The 15556-nt window shown below is 44.2% G+C and overlaps 1 protein-coding gene across 6 annotated transcripts in view; it reads right to left on the bottom strand.

Moving 5' to 3' along the window:
- The window catches only part of Ube2l3 (ubiquitin-conjugating enzyme E2L 3), a 51303-nt gene that overhangs the window by 8545 nt on the left and 27202 nt on the right, over positions 1-15556 (bottom strand). For 5 of the 6 annotated variants that reach the window (XM_087576706.1, NM_001329136.1, XM_087576704.1 and 2 more), the window contains 1 exon segment: positions 12595-12690. The exons of the other annotated variant lie outside the window; for it this stretch is intronic. In XM_087576706.1, the coding sequence (XP_087432832.1) occupies positions 12595-12663 (69 nt within the window). In that variant the 5' untranslated portion in view covers positions 12664-12690. 6 annotated transcript variants of the gene reach the window in all.

Here is a 15556-nt window from a genome sequence, read left to right as displayed (position 1 = left end):
TTACCCTCACTTCCTCAAGGCAAACTTTGGTGCAAAGTTCTATCTAACATCATTAACTCTGCCTCCCTCTTTTCCAGTGTGTTCTGCTATTCCCAATGGTTCCATTTCCTTACTACAAAATTCCAAGAGTTCTTCACCAGACAAGTTTTACTTTTAGAAGTATTCTGTCTTTTTTTTTTAAATGAAGCTATAAATAGAGCTACCAGAGTAAATCGCCCAGTACAGAACATATTAAGTCATGGTAGGTTTTGAAACCAGTACTCTGCTCAATGATTTGTGATAATTTGTATATGCTCGGCCCAGGGAGTGGCACTATTAGAATGTGTGGTCCTGTTGGAGTAGGTGTGCCACTGTGGGCGTGGGCTATAAGACCCCCATCCTAACTGCCTGGAAGCCAGGCAGCTTTCTTCAGATAAAGCTGCAGAACTCTGAGCTCCTCCTGCAGCATGCTTGCCTGGATGCCACCATCCTCCTACCTTGATGATAATGGACTGAACCTCTGAGCCTGTAAGCCAGCCCCAAATATATGTTGTCCTTTATAAGACTTGCCTTGGTCATGGTGACTTTTCACAGCAGTACAACCCTAACTAAGACAACGGTAGAGCCTAAAGGAGATGGGTTGGACACTGGTTGGTTGACATGAGCAAGTACCATTCCCCAGGGTTCCCAAAAATAAACTCTTTGGGACTTCCACCCTACCTATCTTCAGAACTGAAGAGTTCCCCAACATTGTACTGTTCTTTTTTTCGGAGCTGGGGACTGAACCCAGGGCCTTGCGCTTCCTAGGTAATCGCTTAACCACTGAGCTAAATCCCCAGCCCCTGTACTGTTCTTTTATCTGAGCTTCCTGGTTTTTTAAGATGCTCCAGGAGGACAATGGGAGGCCCTATACTTCATCCTACCTCCATACACCCTGGGTCTAAATAGAAACTCTCCAACAAACAGATGCACCCATTGGCAGTCGAGACTGATATGCATCCAGTCTCCAGATTCCTATACTCTAACCCCAACCAAGAACAGGAGGCACTCAATGATGTCCTCAGGAAGATAGGAGTAAGCTGAGCAAAAGAAGGGAAAGGCCTTTTAGCAGAGGGCTAAAGACTAGGGTATCAGGTTGGAGGGAATAGCACAGGACATGCTGGAAGGATGATGGGAACAGGCAGTTAGTTGACCAAGAAGCTGCTAAGACTGCAAGTTGGGGCTGGAGAGATGGCTCAGTGGTTAAGAGCACTGACTGCTTTTCCAGAGGTCCGGAGTTCAATTCCCAGCAACCACATGGTGGCTCACAACCATCTGTAATGGGACCCGATTCCCTCTTCTGGTGTGTTTGAAGACAGCTACAGTGTACTTATATAATAAATAAATAAGGGCTGGAGATATGGCTCAGCGGTTAAGAGCACTGACGGTTCTTCCAGAGGTCCTGAGTTCAATTCCCAGCAACCACATGGTGGCTGACAACCATCTGTAATGGGATCTGTTGCCCTCTTCCAGTGTATCTGAAGAACAGCTACAGTGTACTCATATAAACATAATAATAAATAAATCTTTAAAAAGGGGGGGGGGCTGGAGAGATGGCTCAGTGGTTAAGAGCACCGACTGCTCTTCCCGAGATTCTGAGTTCAAATCTCAGCAACCACATGGTGGCTCACAACCATCTGTAATGAGATCTGATGCCCTCTTCTGCTGTGTCTGAAGACAGCTACAGTGTACTCATATATAATAAAATAAATAAAATATTAAAAAAAAAAAAAAGAGTGCTGACTGCTCTTCCAGAGGTCCTGAGTTCAATTCCCAGCAACCACATGGTGGTGGCTCACAACCATCTGTAATGGGATCTGATGCCCTCTTCTGGTGTGTCTGAAGACAGCTACAGTGTACTCACATACATTAAATAAATAAATCTTTAAAAATAAATAAATAAATAAATAAATAAATAAACCTACCTTAAAAAAAAAAAGACTTTAAGTTGTACCCTAAATCAAGGTACCAGGCAGGCTGGTTGGGAATGTAGCGAGATATCAACTAGTCAGAGCCGGGATACTCACAGGAAGGTCAGGTATGCCCATGTATAGAAGGCAAGCCCTGCACCGTTAGAAATGACAGTGCTCGCTCTCTTGCTCTCTCTCAAAATTCATCCCAGCAAACTTTCTCCATTCCACCTTTTATAAATTATGCCTGTCTGCCTGTTTATCACCTGTGTGTCTGTGCACGTGGAGGTCAGAAATGCGTTTTCTCCTTCCATCACAATGTAGGCTTGGTTCCAGGAGCCTTTTACCCGCTAAGCCACGTTTTACCAATCCTTCAGTTCCTTCTTTAAGGAACAGTTCCTAGTCCTGTCTGCACTCTGAACTGCTCCACTCAGGACAGCGACCTCTTTCTTTCCTGCACGGTTTCTGGTGTGTAGGGGAGAGTGAAGATGGTGAGGTAGAGATGAAGTGAGGGCACAGCTGACCAAGAACAACTGTTTATGCTGCTTTAGCCATGTGAAAACAGTCTGCTCCTTCCTATAGACTATTTGCTGGTAAGAGCTGCTAAATGTCTTCACTCAGCATCTGGGGCTGATCAACCCTCTGTTCATGCTCCTTATGCTCTATGCTAGAAGCTGGGAAGTTGAGAGGGACACATGTTCCTGTTAGCAAAGGTTCTGACAATGAAAAACTAAAGGCATGAAGTTCCCTGTGCCAGACGTAAGGAAAGAAGACTCTTGCTCCAAGAATAAAGGTTATCCTCACCCCGTGCTCATAGATGAGCTCACCTAACTGCCACGAGCTTCTTTTCTTGCTGCTGTGGTTTGAATAGAAATGGCCCCATAAGCTCATAGATTTGAAAGCTTGGTCACCAGGGAGTGGCACTATTAGGAGGTGTAGCCATATGGATTAGATGTGGCCTATGTGGGCCTATGTGGAGGAAGAGCATGAGGGGGAAGGAGAGGGACTTCAAATACTCTAGCCAGGGTGTTGGGGATTTAGCTCAGTGGTAGAGTGCTTGCCTGGCAAGTGCAAGGCCCTGGGTTCGGTCCCCAGCTCTGAAAAAAAAAAAAAAAAAAAAAAATTCAAATACTCTAGCCAGGCCCAGTTTCCCTTCCTCTCTCCTCTACTCTCTCCCCTCTCCCTCTCTTCCTGCTGCCTGCTGATCCAGTCATAGAACTCTCAGCTCCTTCTCAAGCACTGTGTCTGGCTGTGTGCTAGCTTGCTTGCCGCCATGATGAACTGAACCTCTAAAACCGTAGCCCTAATTAAATGTTGTTCTTTATGAGAGTTGCTGTGGTCATGATGTCTTTTCACTGTAATAAAATCCTAACTGAGACACTTCTGTAGGCAAAGAAATGGCTCTGGTATGTGCAAGTGACACACTAGGGGACAGAAACCAGAGCCTACACTGCCCTATTATCAAGTCAAAAAAGTTGCAACCATGTCCAGCTTGACCAAGTTATTTTTTTGTGAAAGTGCATAAAATTAAAACTGTCTGCTGGGTAAAGCGCTGGAGTAGTTACAATTCCCATCCCTGCAACAAAATGAGAGACACAACTTTTATTATACAGGATAGAAACAGCAGAATAACTCACATGACAGCAGAGAGGAAGCAGATATGGGGAGAATACTGGCCTCAGCTTTCTCCCCACTCCACCTAGTTCACAACACCATCATCGGATTCAGCCTCAGTCATTCCAACTTAGTCCTCACTGGAAATGTGTGTGTGCATGAGTGCATTCGCTCTCTCTTTGTCTGTCTGTCTGTCTGTCCCCACACACACCCTTCAGGTAACTCAAAATCCAGTCAAGTTCACAAAGAAGATTAACTATTATAGGTTTAAAGAGTCAAAAGTAAAACCTGACTTTCTAGAGCTAAACTTGTCCTGTGAGAAGGCAACTGAAAAGCTGGGACACCAAGAAGAAAAGTCTTTTAGACAATTTTTAGAAATTTACTCCTCTGATGTTTCACGTGTATACACACATTTGTTAACTTTTTTCAACTTTAAATATATGTGTCTGTGTATCTGTTATGTGCATGAGTACCCACTGAGGCTAGGAGGAGGTATATGTGTCTGTGTATCTGTTATGTGCATGAGTACCCACCAAGGCTAGGAGGAGGTATATGTGTCTGTGTATCTGTTATGTGCATGAGTACCCACCGAGGCTAGGAGGTATCAGACTCCGTGGAGCTCAGTCCAGTGTCAGCTCTCTTTGTGCTGACTATGGACCCAGATCCACATGTCAAACTCTCTGTTTCTCTAGCACCATAATGTCTGCCTGCTATGTTGCCTGCTGCCTGTCATGACAGCAATGGACTGAACTCTGAACCTGTAAGCCAGCCCCACTGAAATGCTGTCCTTTGTAAGCACTGCCTTGGTCCGCTGGGCACAGTGGTGCACATCTTTAATCACAGAACCTGGAAGGAAGTAGCAGACTCTGAGTTAAACCCTGGCCTGGTCTATCTATAGAATGAGCTCCAGGACTACCAAGGCTACACAGTGATGATGCCCTCTCGGGAGAAAAATAGAAAAAGAAAAGAATAGGAAACATGGCAAACTACAGGCAAATGTGGTACTGGAGAAGGAGCTCAGAGTTCTACATCTTGATCGGAATGCAGCAGCAGGAGACTGACCCACTGGGCATGGCTTGAGCATGTATAAGACCTAAAAGCCCACCTCCAAAATGCCACACTTCCTCCAACAAGGTCACACCTCCTAATAGTGCTACTCCCTATGGGAATATGGAGGCCAATTACATTTTAACTACCACAGACAGTATGCATGCTTAAGCTGAGGAAGAGGAACAGAGAATTCAAGACCACCCTAAGCGCCACCAGGACTTATTAAATATTTAATTCAACAGCTGGCACCCATATAAAAAACATACAATTTAGTTATAATTGTAAGCTATAAGTCTAGATCTAACACTGCTCTACTAACTTATTTCCCAGCCATAGGACCCCTTGTTGTTTGTGGTCTCTCCTGGCCACATGGTTCTGGTGCATCATGGCTTCCTTCTCTTCAGTTCTCTCTCCTTTCCTCTCATCCTGTTCCCCTCTACCTGCCCCCACTCTCAAACTTCCAGTCCCACCTTCCCCCTCCACTCCCCAATCACAGGCTCTATCCTTTACTGACCAAGTAAAAGGGGAGAAGGTTCACAGGAGATCACCTGACTTCTTTTGAGGAAACAAAATTAACAACAGAATACAAACAGCATCAGAACAACCCACAATACAAAACATAAAACCCTTTAACAACAGAAACACACACATGCCTTATTTTATGAATATTTATTTATAAACAGCATAGCTATAATAAAAACATTTTAGGCTGGAGAGATGGCTCAGTGGTTAAGAACACTGGTTGTTCTTCCACAGTACCTGGGCTAAGATTCCCAGCACCCACATGACAGCTCACAACGATTTGTAACTCTAGTTCTAAGGGATCCAATACCCTCATACAGCTATCCAGGCAGGCAAAACACCAACATCCCCCTCCCCAAAAGACCCAAACTAACAACAACATTTCTATATAACTTCACTAAAATTCTGATGTCTTTTTTTTTGTCCTATCTTTTTTTTTTTTTATAAAGATTTTATTCATTTATTATATGTAAGTACACTGTAGCTGTCTTCAGACACACCAGAGGAGGGCATCAGATCTCATTACAGATGGTTGTGAGCCACCATGTGGTTGCTGGGACTTGAACTCAGGACCTCTGGAAGAGCAGTCGGTGCTCTTAACCACTGAGCCATTTCTCCAGCCCCTTTTTTGTCCTATCTTAACACACCTGTTCTAGAACAAGTCTCACAGGCAAATGTCATTATCCGCATCTGCACGTCTGACAGTAAGACAATAGCTGAATGACCAGCTGAAATCCCTCAACCATTCAGGTTCTCTCTCCTTTAATGTAACCTACAGTACTTGCAAGTATCCAGTTTTGTGTCTTCTGTGGAACCTTGAATCAAAAGCAATCAAGCAAATGCATCAGGGTTTCAACTGCTTCTATAACCTGTATTTGTCTAAGGGCTTATTCGGGATGAGCATCAAATAAAATGGCAGGCTACCCTGTAAGTTTGGGAAAGGGTGGAACATCTCAGATTTCTTCCTTTCTTGGCACCAATCTCCAAGCCACAAAGCCAATTTACTGCAGTTAAATCCAAGAGGAAGCTTTTCATCATCTGGCACCAAATTAATCTAGGATCTTCCTACCCTTTCTTGGGAGGTGGGGGTGGGTCCTGCTATAGCCAGCTGGCTTCTAACTCAGAGCTGTCTCCCTCTGGCTGAGATTAAAACCATGAACCACCATACCCAGCTCCTATTCTTTCTGCACACACCCCTTCAAGAATTCCCAGACTCCATTCTACCTCTGGTCTTTCCTTCTCTGAATCTATCACTGGCCCTAGAAATGAAATCAGGACACGTCTCTAGCTCCCTGACATAGAATGCTCTAAGACCGTGTATCTCAACTAGGTAAAAGAAAGACCCTGTCGAAAACAAAAGTAGCATCTGTCCTGGATCTTCAAATGTCCTAATACTATCAGCAAGTTTTTAGATTTTGTTACAAATGGAAAAAAGCTTTTAAATGGGACAATGCTCATACGAACCACTGATCTTCAGGATGTTCATAGCAGAACATCACTTTCTTAGTCTGAAGACTTTCTCCATGATCCCACAAAAGCGCAAAGGACAAACTGAGACCATATAGTGTTGCTAATTAAATTAAATGTCAAGCCTAGGGCTTGATACACAGGACAGGACAGACACTGCCCAGACAAGCTGAAAGGGCACACATTCCTTCTATTGTCCAAGATTCAGCCTCCATATTTACCAAAGAACACCCTTTACTACCAGAAAAACCTATATTCTCATTTAAGACATGAGATATAGACATAGAGAAGAAAACACAATAGGAAAATCCAACTCCCCTAACCTCCCTAAGTACAAAATGACATATACACATGACCCATAGAGTAACTAAAATGCAATAAAACATACCTCACATATACACATGAATAAAGACAAAAAAGGGAAAACAATAAAAAACAACAAAGCCCCCAAACGCAAAATTTGTCAATAAAAATTGGCAAAATTAAAAAAGATATATAAACTCAAAAATTAGTTCTGAAATGAGCTGGGCAATGGTGTGAACGCCTTTAATCCCTCTACTTGGGAAAGCTGACGCAGGCCAATCTGATCTGTGAGTTTGAGGCCAGCCTCATCTACAGAGAGGATTCCAGGACAGCCAGGACCACACCGAGAAACCCTGTCCTGCAAAACCAAGAAGCTCGGAGCCTTCAACTCCCTACTCGTAAAAACACTGGAGATGACATCCTTATGGTCCTAACACAGGAGATGGACACAGGAGGTCAAATGGACTATGAGACAAAGCAACAACAAAGCGGACAAAGAAAAAGAAAAGAACTTGAACAACACTAATAAGCTCGTACAACACCTACAAGGAGCAGGAGACAGCACACACACGTCATTCTCTAGAAAAGACTGAATACATTTATGAGGATCAAAAGCATACTAAGTAACTTTTCTGGCCACACAGAAATTCAAGGAGAAATGACTATGAGAACCAGATGGCCTAGAGCTCAGTGGTAGGAACTAGCATATTAAGACCCTGGGTTGAGACCAGAACACCACAACAAGGGAAGGAAAAAGAGGGAAAAAAAGAAATGAAAGAGAAAAAAGGAGAAAGAAAGGGAGGGAAAGAGGCTGGTCCAGTGAGTGAGCTCCTGAAAAGGGAGAGGCAGGAGAATAAACTGAGCTGAACAACTGAGAACCATTCATCAAGAGTGATGCCACAAATGCACATGCCACACAAACCAGCGACAGGCACGTCAGTGAGAGAAAAGGCAAAGCAGAGTAAGAATAAGTTAGCAGCGAACGATCAAAAAGGAACTCTGAGAAGTTATGAGCAAGCTCCAGGACAGGCAGGATGATACAGAGACCTAGTCACAACAAAACAAAACAAAACGCCCAGGTAATGATGGCACACACCTTTAGTCCCAGCACTCAGGAGGCAGAAACAGGTAGATCTCTGAGTTCAAGGCCAGCCTAGTCCTCAGAGTGAGTTCCAGGACAGTTAAGGTTACACAGAGAAACCTTGTCTTGGAAACAAACAAATGGAGCTGGAGAGATGGCTCAGCAGTTAAGAGCACTGGCTGCTCTTCCAGAGGTCCTGAGTTCAAGTCCCAGCAACCACATGGTGGCTCACAACCAAATAAAAAGAGATCTGGTGCCCTCTTCTGGCCTGTAGGCATAAATGCAGGCAGAACTCTGTATACATAATTAACAAACAAACAAACAAACAAACAAATAAATAAATGGGACAAGCATACTATAAGATGCCAAAGGGATTAAACACAATCCATATCAAAATCTCAACAGTGCTTTGTTTACCAAAGTGAAAAACATTCCTAGGGACCTTTGCCCAAATCAAGTGGTAAATAAGTCTAACTGTAAAAGACAGTTGGAGGGGTTGGGGATTTAGCTCAGTGGTAGAGCGCTTGCCTAGCAAGCGCAAGGCCCTGGGTTCGGTCCCCAGCTCCGAAAAAAGAAAGAAAGAAAGAAAGAAAGAAAGAAAGAAAGAAAGAAAGAAAGAAAGAAAGAAAGAAAGAAAGAGAGAGAAAGAGAGAAAGAAAGAGACAGTTGGAAGAGAGTTGGAGGAGTACCATTTTCTCATTTTTAAAACTCACTATAAACTGATTGTGGTGGCTCACATCTGAAATCTTAGCATTTGGAAGGCTGAGACAAGAGGCTAGTCTGGGCAACGCATGGTACATTTTAGGTCAGCCTGGAGTACCCAGAAGACCCTGTGTCAAAAAAAAGAATGAAACTAGTATTTCTCATAAGTGACATAAGAACCCTGGACAAAGGAGACAGCTCAAAAGGTAAAAGTGCTAAGTGTGTGAAGACCTGGGTTCAAATCTCCACAACCCACAAGGAAGCCAGATGCCATTCAATGGAGTCTGCAATGCTACCCTTCCTACAGAGATAGAAAGTGAGGATGAAACAGACACCAGAGGCTCTGCTGTATTTAGCCCCTAAGGCAAAGCAGAACAAAAAGACCCTTCCTTTATGGAACAAGGTGGAAGGTGAGGACAATGGAAAGCTGCCCTCTGAACCCAGCTCACCACAGAGCACACCATACGTAAAACAGCTTTTAAACAATGGGAAGCCCAGAGACAAATCCTCATGGAGTAAAGAGATGTAACTCTTCGGCAGAATTCTTGCCTAGCATGTTTGATGCTCTGGGCTTGATCTTCAGTACCACATAGTCCTGCCCTCAAGTGGTGAAAGCAGAAAAAAACAGGAATTCAAGACCATACTCAATTACATAGCAAGCTCAAGATCAGCCTGGGACACTAAGACCCTGCTGGAGTAAGGAAAGAGGGAAGGAAGGGAAGGAGGGAGGGAGGGAGGAGGCTAGCTAGCTGGAGGCTAACTAGCTGACTCACATACATTCAATTGATTATATTTTAATTGTTGCTATTGCTTTGGATGTCTTGTTTGTTTAAGACAAGTTGTTACTATGTATCTACAGCTGTCTTAGGGACTCACTATGTAGACCTGGATGACCTAAAATTACTGCCTGTCTCTGCCTCCTAAGTGCTGAGATTAAGACACATGCCACCATGACTTCCCCACCACCACAACCTCCCTCTTCTTAAATCCTTCTTTAATCCAGCATCAGAGGCAGAGGCAGGTGGCTCTCTGTGAGTTTGAGGTCAGCCTGGTCTACAGAGTAAGTTCCAGGACAGCCAGGACTATACAGAGAAACCCTATCCAAAAAAGTAAGTAAGTAAATAAATAAATAAAAAAAAATTTAAGCATTTTAATAAACTTGAATGGTGCCTTTTACCTGTCATTCTAACCAAGAGGTTGAAGTTGGAGAACTGCTTTGAATTCAAAGCCAGTTTCAGCTACAAAGTGGAAACCCTGCCACAAAAATTTAAAGAGGAGCCAAAAGTGGTACCTACCACCTGCCCAGCATTTGAAAGATCCAAACAGGAGGATCAGGAGTTTAAGGTCATCTTCAGCCAGGTTGGGTTACAATGAAAGAGACCACAAGGGGGTGTGTGTGTGTGTGAAGCTCAGTTATGGTGGAACTGGGCACCACAGAACATGCTTTTAATCCCAGTACTGGGGAGGGAGAAGCAGCTGGATCTCTGTGAAGTTGAGAGGTCAGTCTGGTCTATAATTCCAGGGCAGCCAGGACTATATAGAGACACTGTCTCAAAAATAATTAACTAAAATTAATGTAATGGTGGGGCTGGAGAGATGACTCAAAAGTTAAGAGCACTTATTCGTACAGAAGATCTAGGTTTGGTTCTCAGCAGTTAACTACGTTCTGAGGCAATCCAATGCCTGCTTCTGGCCTTTGAGGACAGTAGGCATGAACAGTGAGCACAGACATACATGTAGGTAAAACACTCATGTAAAATAAAAATATTAAAGAGATAGGAGAATGAACTTAGCGATAGAGCATTTACATCCACAAAGTTCTAGTTAAGTCCCCAGTGCCACGACAGGTAAGTGAACCTGAGCTGCAGGTTCTGATGCACCATCTGTTGTCTGTAAGAGTGTCACTCAGCCACCTCACCCCTGAATGCCTCGGTCAGGCTTAAGGACTAAGGATCAGTATCTTCCTACAAAATGGAAGGGTAGGAGAGAACATAGACTGAAGTGCCATGATTTTATAGGCTAAGTCTACTTTCACTCTAAGTGGGTAGACCTTAAATACAAGATCCCCGTGCTGGCCTATTCCCTGTGATGCAAAAGAACTAAGCCCAGGGGAAGAATCACATACAGTAACTATCCTGGGGAAAGAAGAAATACACTAGACAGTGATCATAGCAGAAAAATGGGGCAATGAAAAGATCTGAGCAGCCCCTGTCACAGTTGCCCCCCCAGAGTGCAGCTGCTTCAAATGAAGGCAAATCTTTGGCACCTAGATACTTCCAGATCCTTAAAGCACACTGGGATTTGACTAACCAATCTGTACTATGATGAGCCTTCTGACCACTATGTCGACCAGCATGAACCCAGAGACCTTGGTGTGAGCTGGAGGCAATTTGCTGACAGTGACCTGACACAATGACACTACCACAGCCTTACCACTTAAAACCAGTTCATTCATTCCTCTCATTTCCCCAAGAACCATGGACCAGCCATTGACATTTTAGTAATAAAGTCTCAATTAGAAAAGGGACAGAGAGATGGATCAGATGGCTCTGGCTATCCTACTACTCTGACAGGTCATACAGGCTAGAGCTATTGACACAGGATAGCCCGTAGTAGCTAACAGTTTCCCAGCCACCCTCCCTGTGTGCTAAGCCCAACCACCTTCAAGCAAAAACAAAAGCAAGCAAACAAAACAAACAAAACGCAGAGGACTTATTTCTACATCTAGACTAGAAGCTCTCAGATTTAAAGTGATCTAAGCCAGTGTTTGCTGTCTAATGTTATAACCAGATAAACATCTGCAGTGTACGCTGCATCCTTCCTTGATGAAGAGTGCAGTCTCTCAAAGAGAAAACAGTCCTAAGTACCAGCGAAAGGCGTGTCAGATGTAGGGAAAGAACCTGAGGCTAAGATGGACAAAGGAGGAAAGAAACAAAGTAGGAGAGCTTATCAGTGTAGGCCAACGTTGTAGGCTAAGGTGACTGCAAGTCTCCAATGTCCAAGTGAGACTGTACATTAGACAAATAGTTCACCTCTAGAGAAAAGGCGGGGAGAGGGAGACAGATGGAAATCTTTCACATATAGCAAGCAAAACCCAGAGATAAAACAGGAGGAAAAAGAGTGAGGAGAAATTAATAGCAAGCCAGCAAGTGTCGAAACTGATTACAGGCTTAAGAACTGGGACCCCAGCAAAGGGTCAAAGTCTCAGAAGGCAAGCAAGTGTCCGATATGTGACCACTGAGAGGGACCGTGTGTTTGGTGTGAAGTGCTTCACGAGAACAGGAGAAACAGGAGTGTATGCTGACGTCTCCAGAAGGAGAAGCGGATCAGAGAAGATGGAGGGACAGACACAAAATCAAGAGTGACAGACTACACAGAAAGCAGTCTTCTGAGGAGGAAGCTGAGCCTATTGGAAGGGGTCCCTGAAGGATATAGGGCTACTGGGGTGGAGAAACACTTCTGGACAAACCAAGGCACATACTGGAGTGTGGCATGAGTAAAGCAGAGGTGTCTACAGGTTAGTCACAGATGAAAATCCATGGAGAAAGCCCACCAAGGTCTGTCTATATGGGAAGCCAGCTCTCTACCAAAGCAGACAACAGGAGTCTTAACCTTACTAACAGGGCAAGTCATTGAAAAGCGAGGGAAACTGGCAGATGCATTCTCCTTTTCCTTTGTAAATAACTACAGATCTGGAAGGTTTGGGGCATCTACAATTTAAAACACCAATGTAAAGCCAGGATTTTACTCAAGAGCACAAGGCCATACTCTACCCTGCTTGTCACCCTGTAGCCACTGCCCACGTCTGCCCATCTAGTCTGCCCCGACTAGGAACTTACTGAGAACACAGAGACATGGCCAGCGGTAGCAGCGCACCACCTGCAAGAATAATCTAATAAGAAAGAAGTGGAAGTGTTCAATACTCACAGGAACAATAAGCCCTTGCCAAGTCAATAAATTAGCTTCATCAACCTGGATGTTACGGAAGTTTTTCATTCCACATTTGCGGATCTCTTCAAGCTCCTGTTGATTAACAAAGCATAAAGGGGTGTCAAATCAGGGAAAGCATCACATATTCAGATCCCTCCTGACTCCCTTAAATTAAACCGGGTGAAAATATCACCAATGACAACATTGGCATGAGGACCAGAATACACCACATCAGGTAAGGAAGCAAAGAGCCATTTGCAGTGTCATTGCCTCTAAGACCCTTGCCCCAGACCAAGCCAAGTCCCAATCTCAAGCAACCCACTTAACACAATGAGGGGAACCATGCTTCTACAGATGTAGCACCTCCTCTTTGGGCTGGTCGCACTGCCTGTTTAATGTGCTCAGCAGAGCCAGGTGAGGTAGCTCACACTTACAGTCCCAATACTTGGGAGAATAACACAGATGGACTGCTGTGGGTTTAAGACCAGTTACGGCTTCAGGGTGAGACTTTTACCAAGGGGCGGAGGGAGAATTATTGAAAATAAACAAAAAAAGTAGCTATCCCCCAGCAACTACACAGGGGTAAACATGCAACAAGAGCCTACAGAGCTAACTATTTCCAGCACTAGCTATGTGTGGGAAATTGAGGATATAAAAATGAATAAGCTGGGGCTGGAGAGATGGCTCAGTGGTTAAGAGCTCTGACTGCTCTTCCAGAGGTCCTGAGTTCAATGCCCAGCAACCACATGGTGGCTCACAACCATCTGTAATGGGATCTGATGCCCTCTTCTGGTGTATATGAAGACAGCTACAGTGTACTCACATACATAAAATAAATAAATCTTAAAAAAAAAAATCCTGGGTGTAGAGGGCAAAGAAAGGCAAATGGAGACCTTTCCTACCCAATACTCTAAATTGAAATTTCAGAACTCCATCCCAGGATGGGCACAGGCAAAGAGCACAACCGACCAGCCTGGGAAGAGGATGGAAACAAGAAAGCAGCTCTGAGCCTCAGTTTCTTCAGTTATCAACAGTCAAGAAGCTGGAAACTACATCATAACAAAATCTGAAACTAGGAGGGACAAAGTAAATGTCCCTTCTCTGAGAAACTAGGACCACCATGACTCGGACTGTTTCAGAATCCCATGTAAGATGTCTTTACATTGTCTATCACTTGGTTTCCCCCTGTGTATCAGCCCCACGTTTACCGCTACTTCCCCAACACCAATGAACATACAGAAGGCATCTAAACCCAAGATACCCAGACGTACCATGACTCATGCCCGCACATACATGGTCACATCCTCCATGGCCTTCAGGTTCCTGGCTTGCCACTCCCCACCACTACCTCAATCAGGCCTCAAACCAAATCGGATGATGGCCTCCCATGCACTCCAGATGCCATCTCACCTACAACATAAACATTAGCCCTGTCTCACCAGGCTACATCCTCTCTGTCCCATAAAGTTTGTAAGGCACAGTAGGGCTAACAAAGCATGAAGGAGTAATTTTCCTGAGGCCTACCTCAGAATGAACTGAGGGGGAGGATGCATTAAAGAAATATATGATATGGGTGTCTCACAGAGTGCTGCCTGCCCATCAGCCTTAGGTACCTACCATAAGCAACCTGGACCAACTCTGGAAATTCTAGTTCAGCAAGTGTGAACAGAGCTTTTTGTTGTTATAATTTTATTTTGTTTTGTTTTTAGAGGCAGGGTCTCATTATGTAGCCTTGGCTGTCCTGGAACTCTTTTTGTCCAGCACATTGGCCTCAAACTCAAGAGATGTGCCTGTCTCTACCTTGGTCCTTGTATTAAAGGTGCATGGACCACTACCTGGATAGCTTTAACATGGGAACTTCAGTAAGTGACATGAGAAAGGAAAGGGTATTGTTAAGCTTAGCTAGTCCACTTCTAAGAAAGGCCTAGAAATCCTGCAGGCCCCTGATCTACCAGGGGACAAGAAGCTGTGACAGTGTTAAGAAAGCTGAGTGAGCGGGGTTGGGGATTTAGCTCAGTGGTAGAGCGCTTGCCTAGGAAGCGCAAGGCCCTGGGTTCGGTCCCCAGCTCCAAAAAAAAAGAACCAAAAAAAAAAAAAAAAAAAAAAAAAAAAGAAAGAAAGAAAGAAAGCTGAGTGAAGGCTGGAGAGATGGCTCAGTGGTTAAGAGCTCTTCCAGAGGTCCTGGAATCACATGGTGGCTCATAACCATCTGTAATGAGATCTGATGCCCTCTTCTGGTGTGTCTGAAGACAGCTACAGTGTACTTATATATAATAAATAAATCTTAAAAAAAAAAAAAAAAAGCTGGGGTTGGGGATTTAGCTCAGTGGTAGAGCACTTGCCTAGCAAGCTCAAGGCCCTGGGTTCGGTCCCCAGCTCTGGGGGGGGTGGGGGTGGGGGTGGGGGGTGGAGCTGAGTGAATAACCTGCCAACTGCCATCCTGTCTTCCAGCTGATAGTCAGAACTCATCAGTTGTCTGGGTACTATGAAATATGGACACATTCAAGAAGGGGAAGGTTTCACTCCATTAACCACTATTCTTCAAAGAAAATACTCCAAATAGAGCTTTGAAATCAGGGCAACCAAAAAAGACAGCCAGGGGGCTGGAGAGATGGCTCAGAGGTTAAGAGCACTGTCTGTTCTTCCAGAGGTCCTGAGTTCAATTCCCAGCAACCACATGGTGGCTCACAACCATCTGTATTGAGATCTGATGCCCTCTTCTGGCCTGCAGACAGAAAGCTGTATGATGTATACATAATAAATAAATAAATAAATAAATAAATAAATAAATAAATAAATAAATAAATAAATAAATAAGACAGCCAGGCGTGGTGGTGAATGCCTTTAATCCCAGCACTGGGGAGGCAGAAGCAGGCAGATCCCTAAGTTTAAGGGCAGCCTGCTGTACAGAGTGAGTTCCAGGACAGCCAGGGCTACACAGACAGAAACCCCATCTCAA

This window comes from Rattus norvegicus, chromosome 11 (assembly GCF_021556685.1).
Source record: "Rattus norvegicus strain SHRSP/BbbUtx chromosome 11, alternate assembly SHRSP_T2T, whole genome shotgun sequence".
NCBI classification, from domain to species: Eukaryota; Metazoa; Chordata; class Mammalia; order Rodentia; family Muridae; genus Rattus; species Rattus norvegicus.
This window is presented reverse-complemented; position numbering and strand designations above follow the sequence as displayed.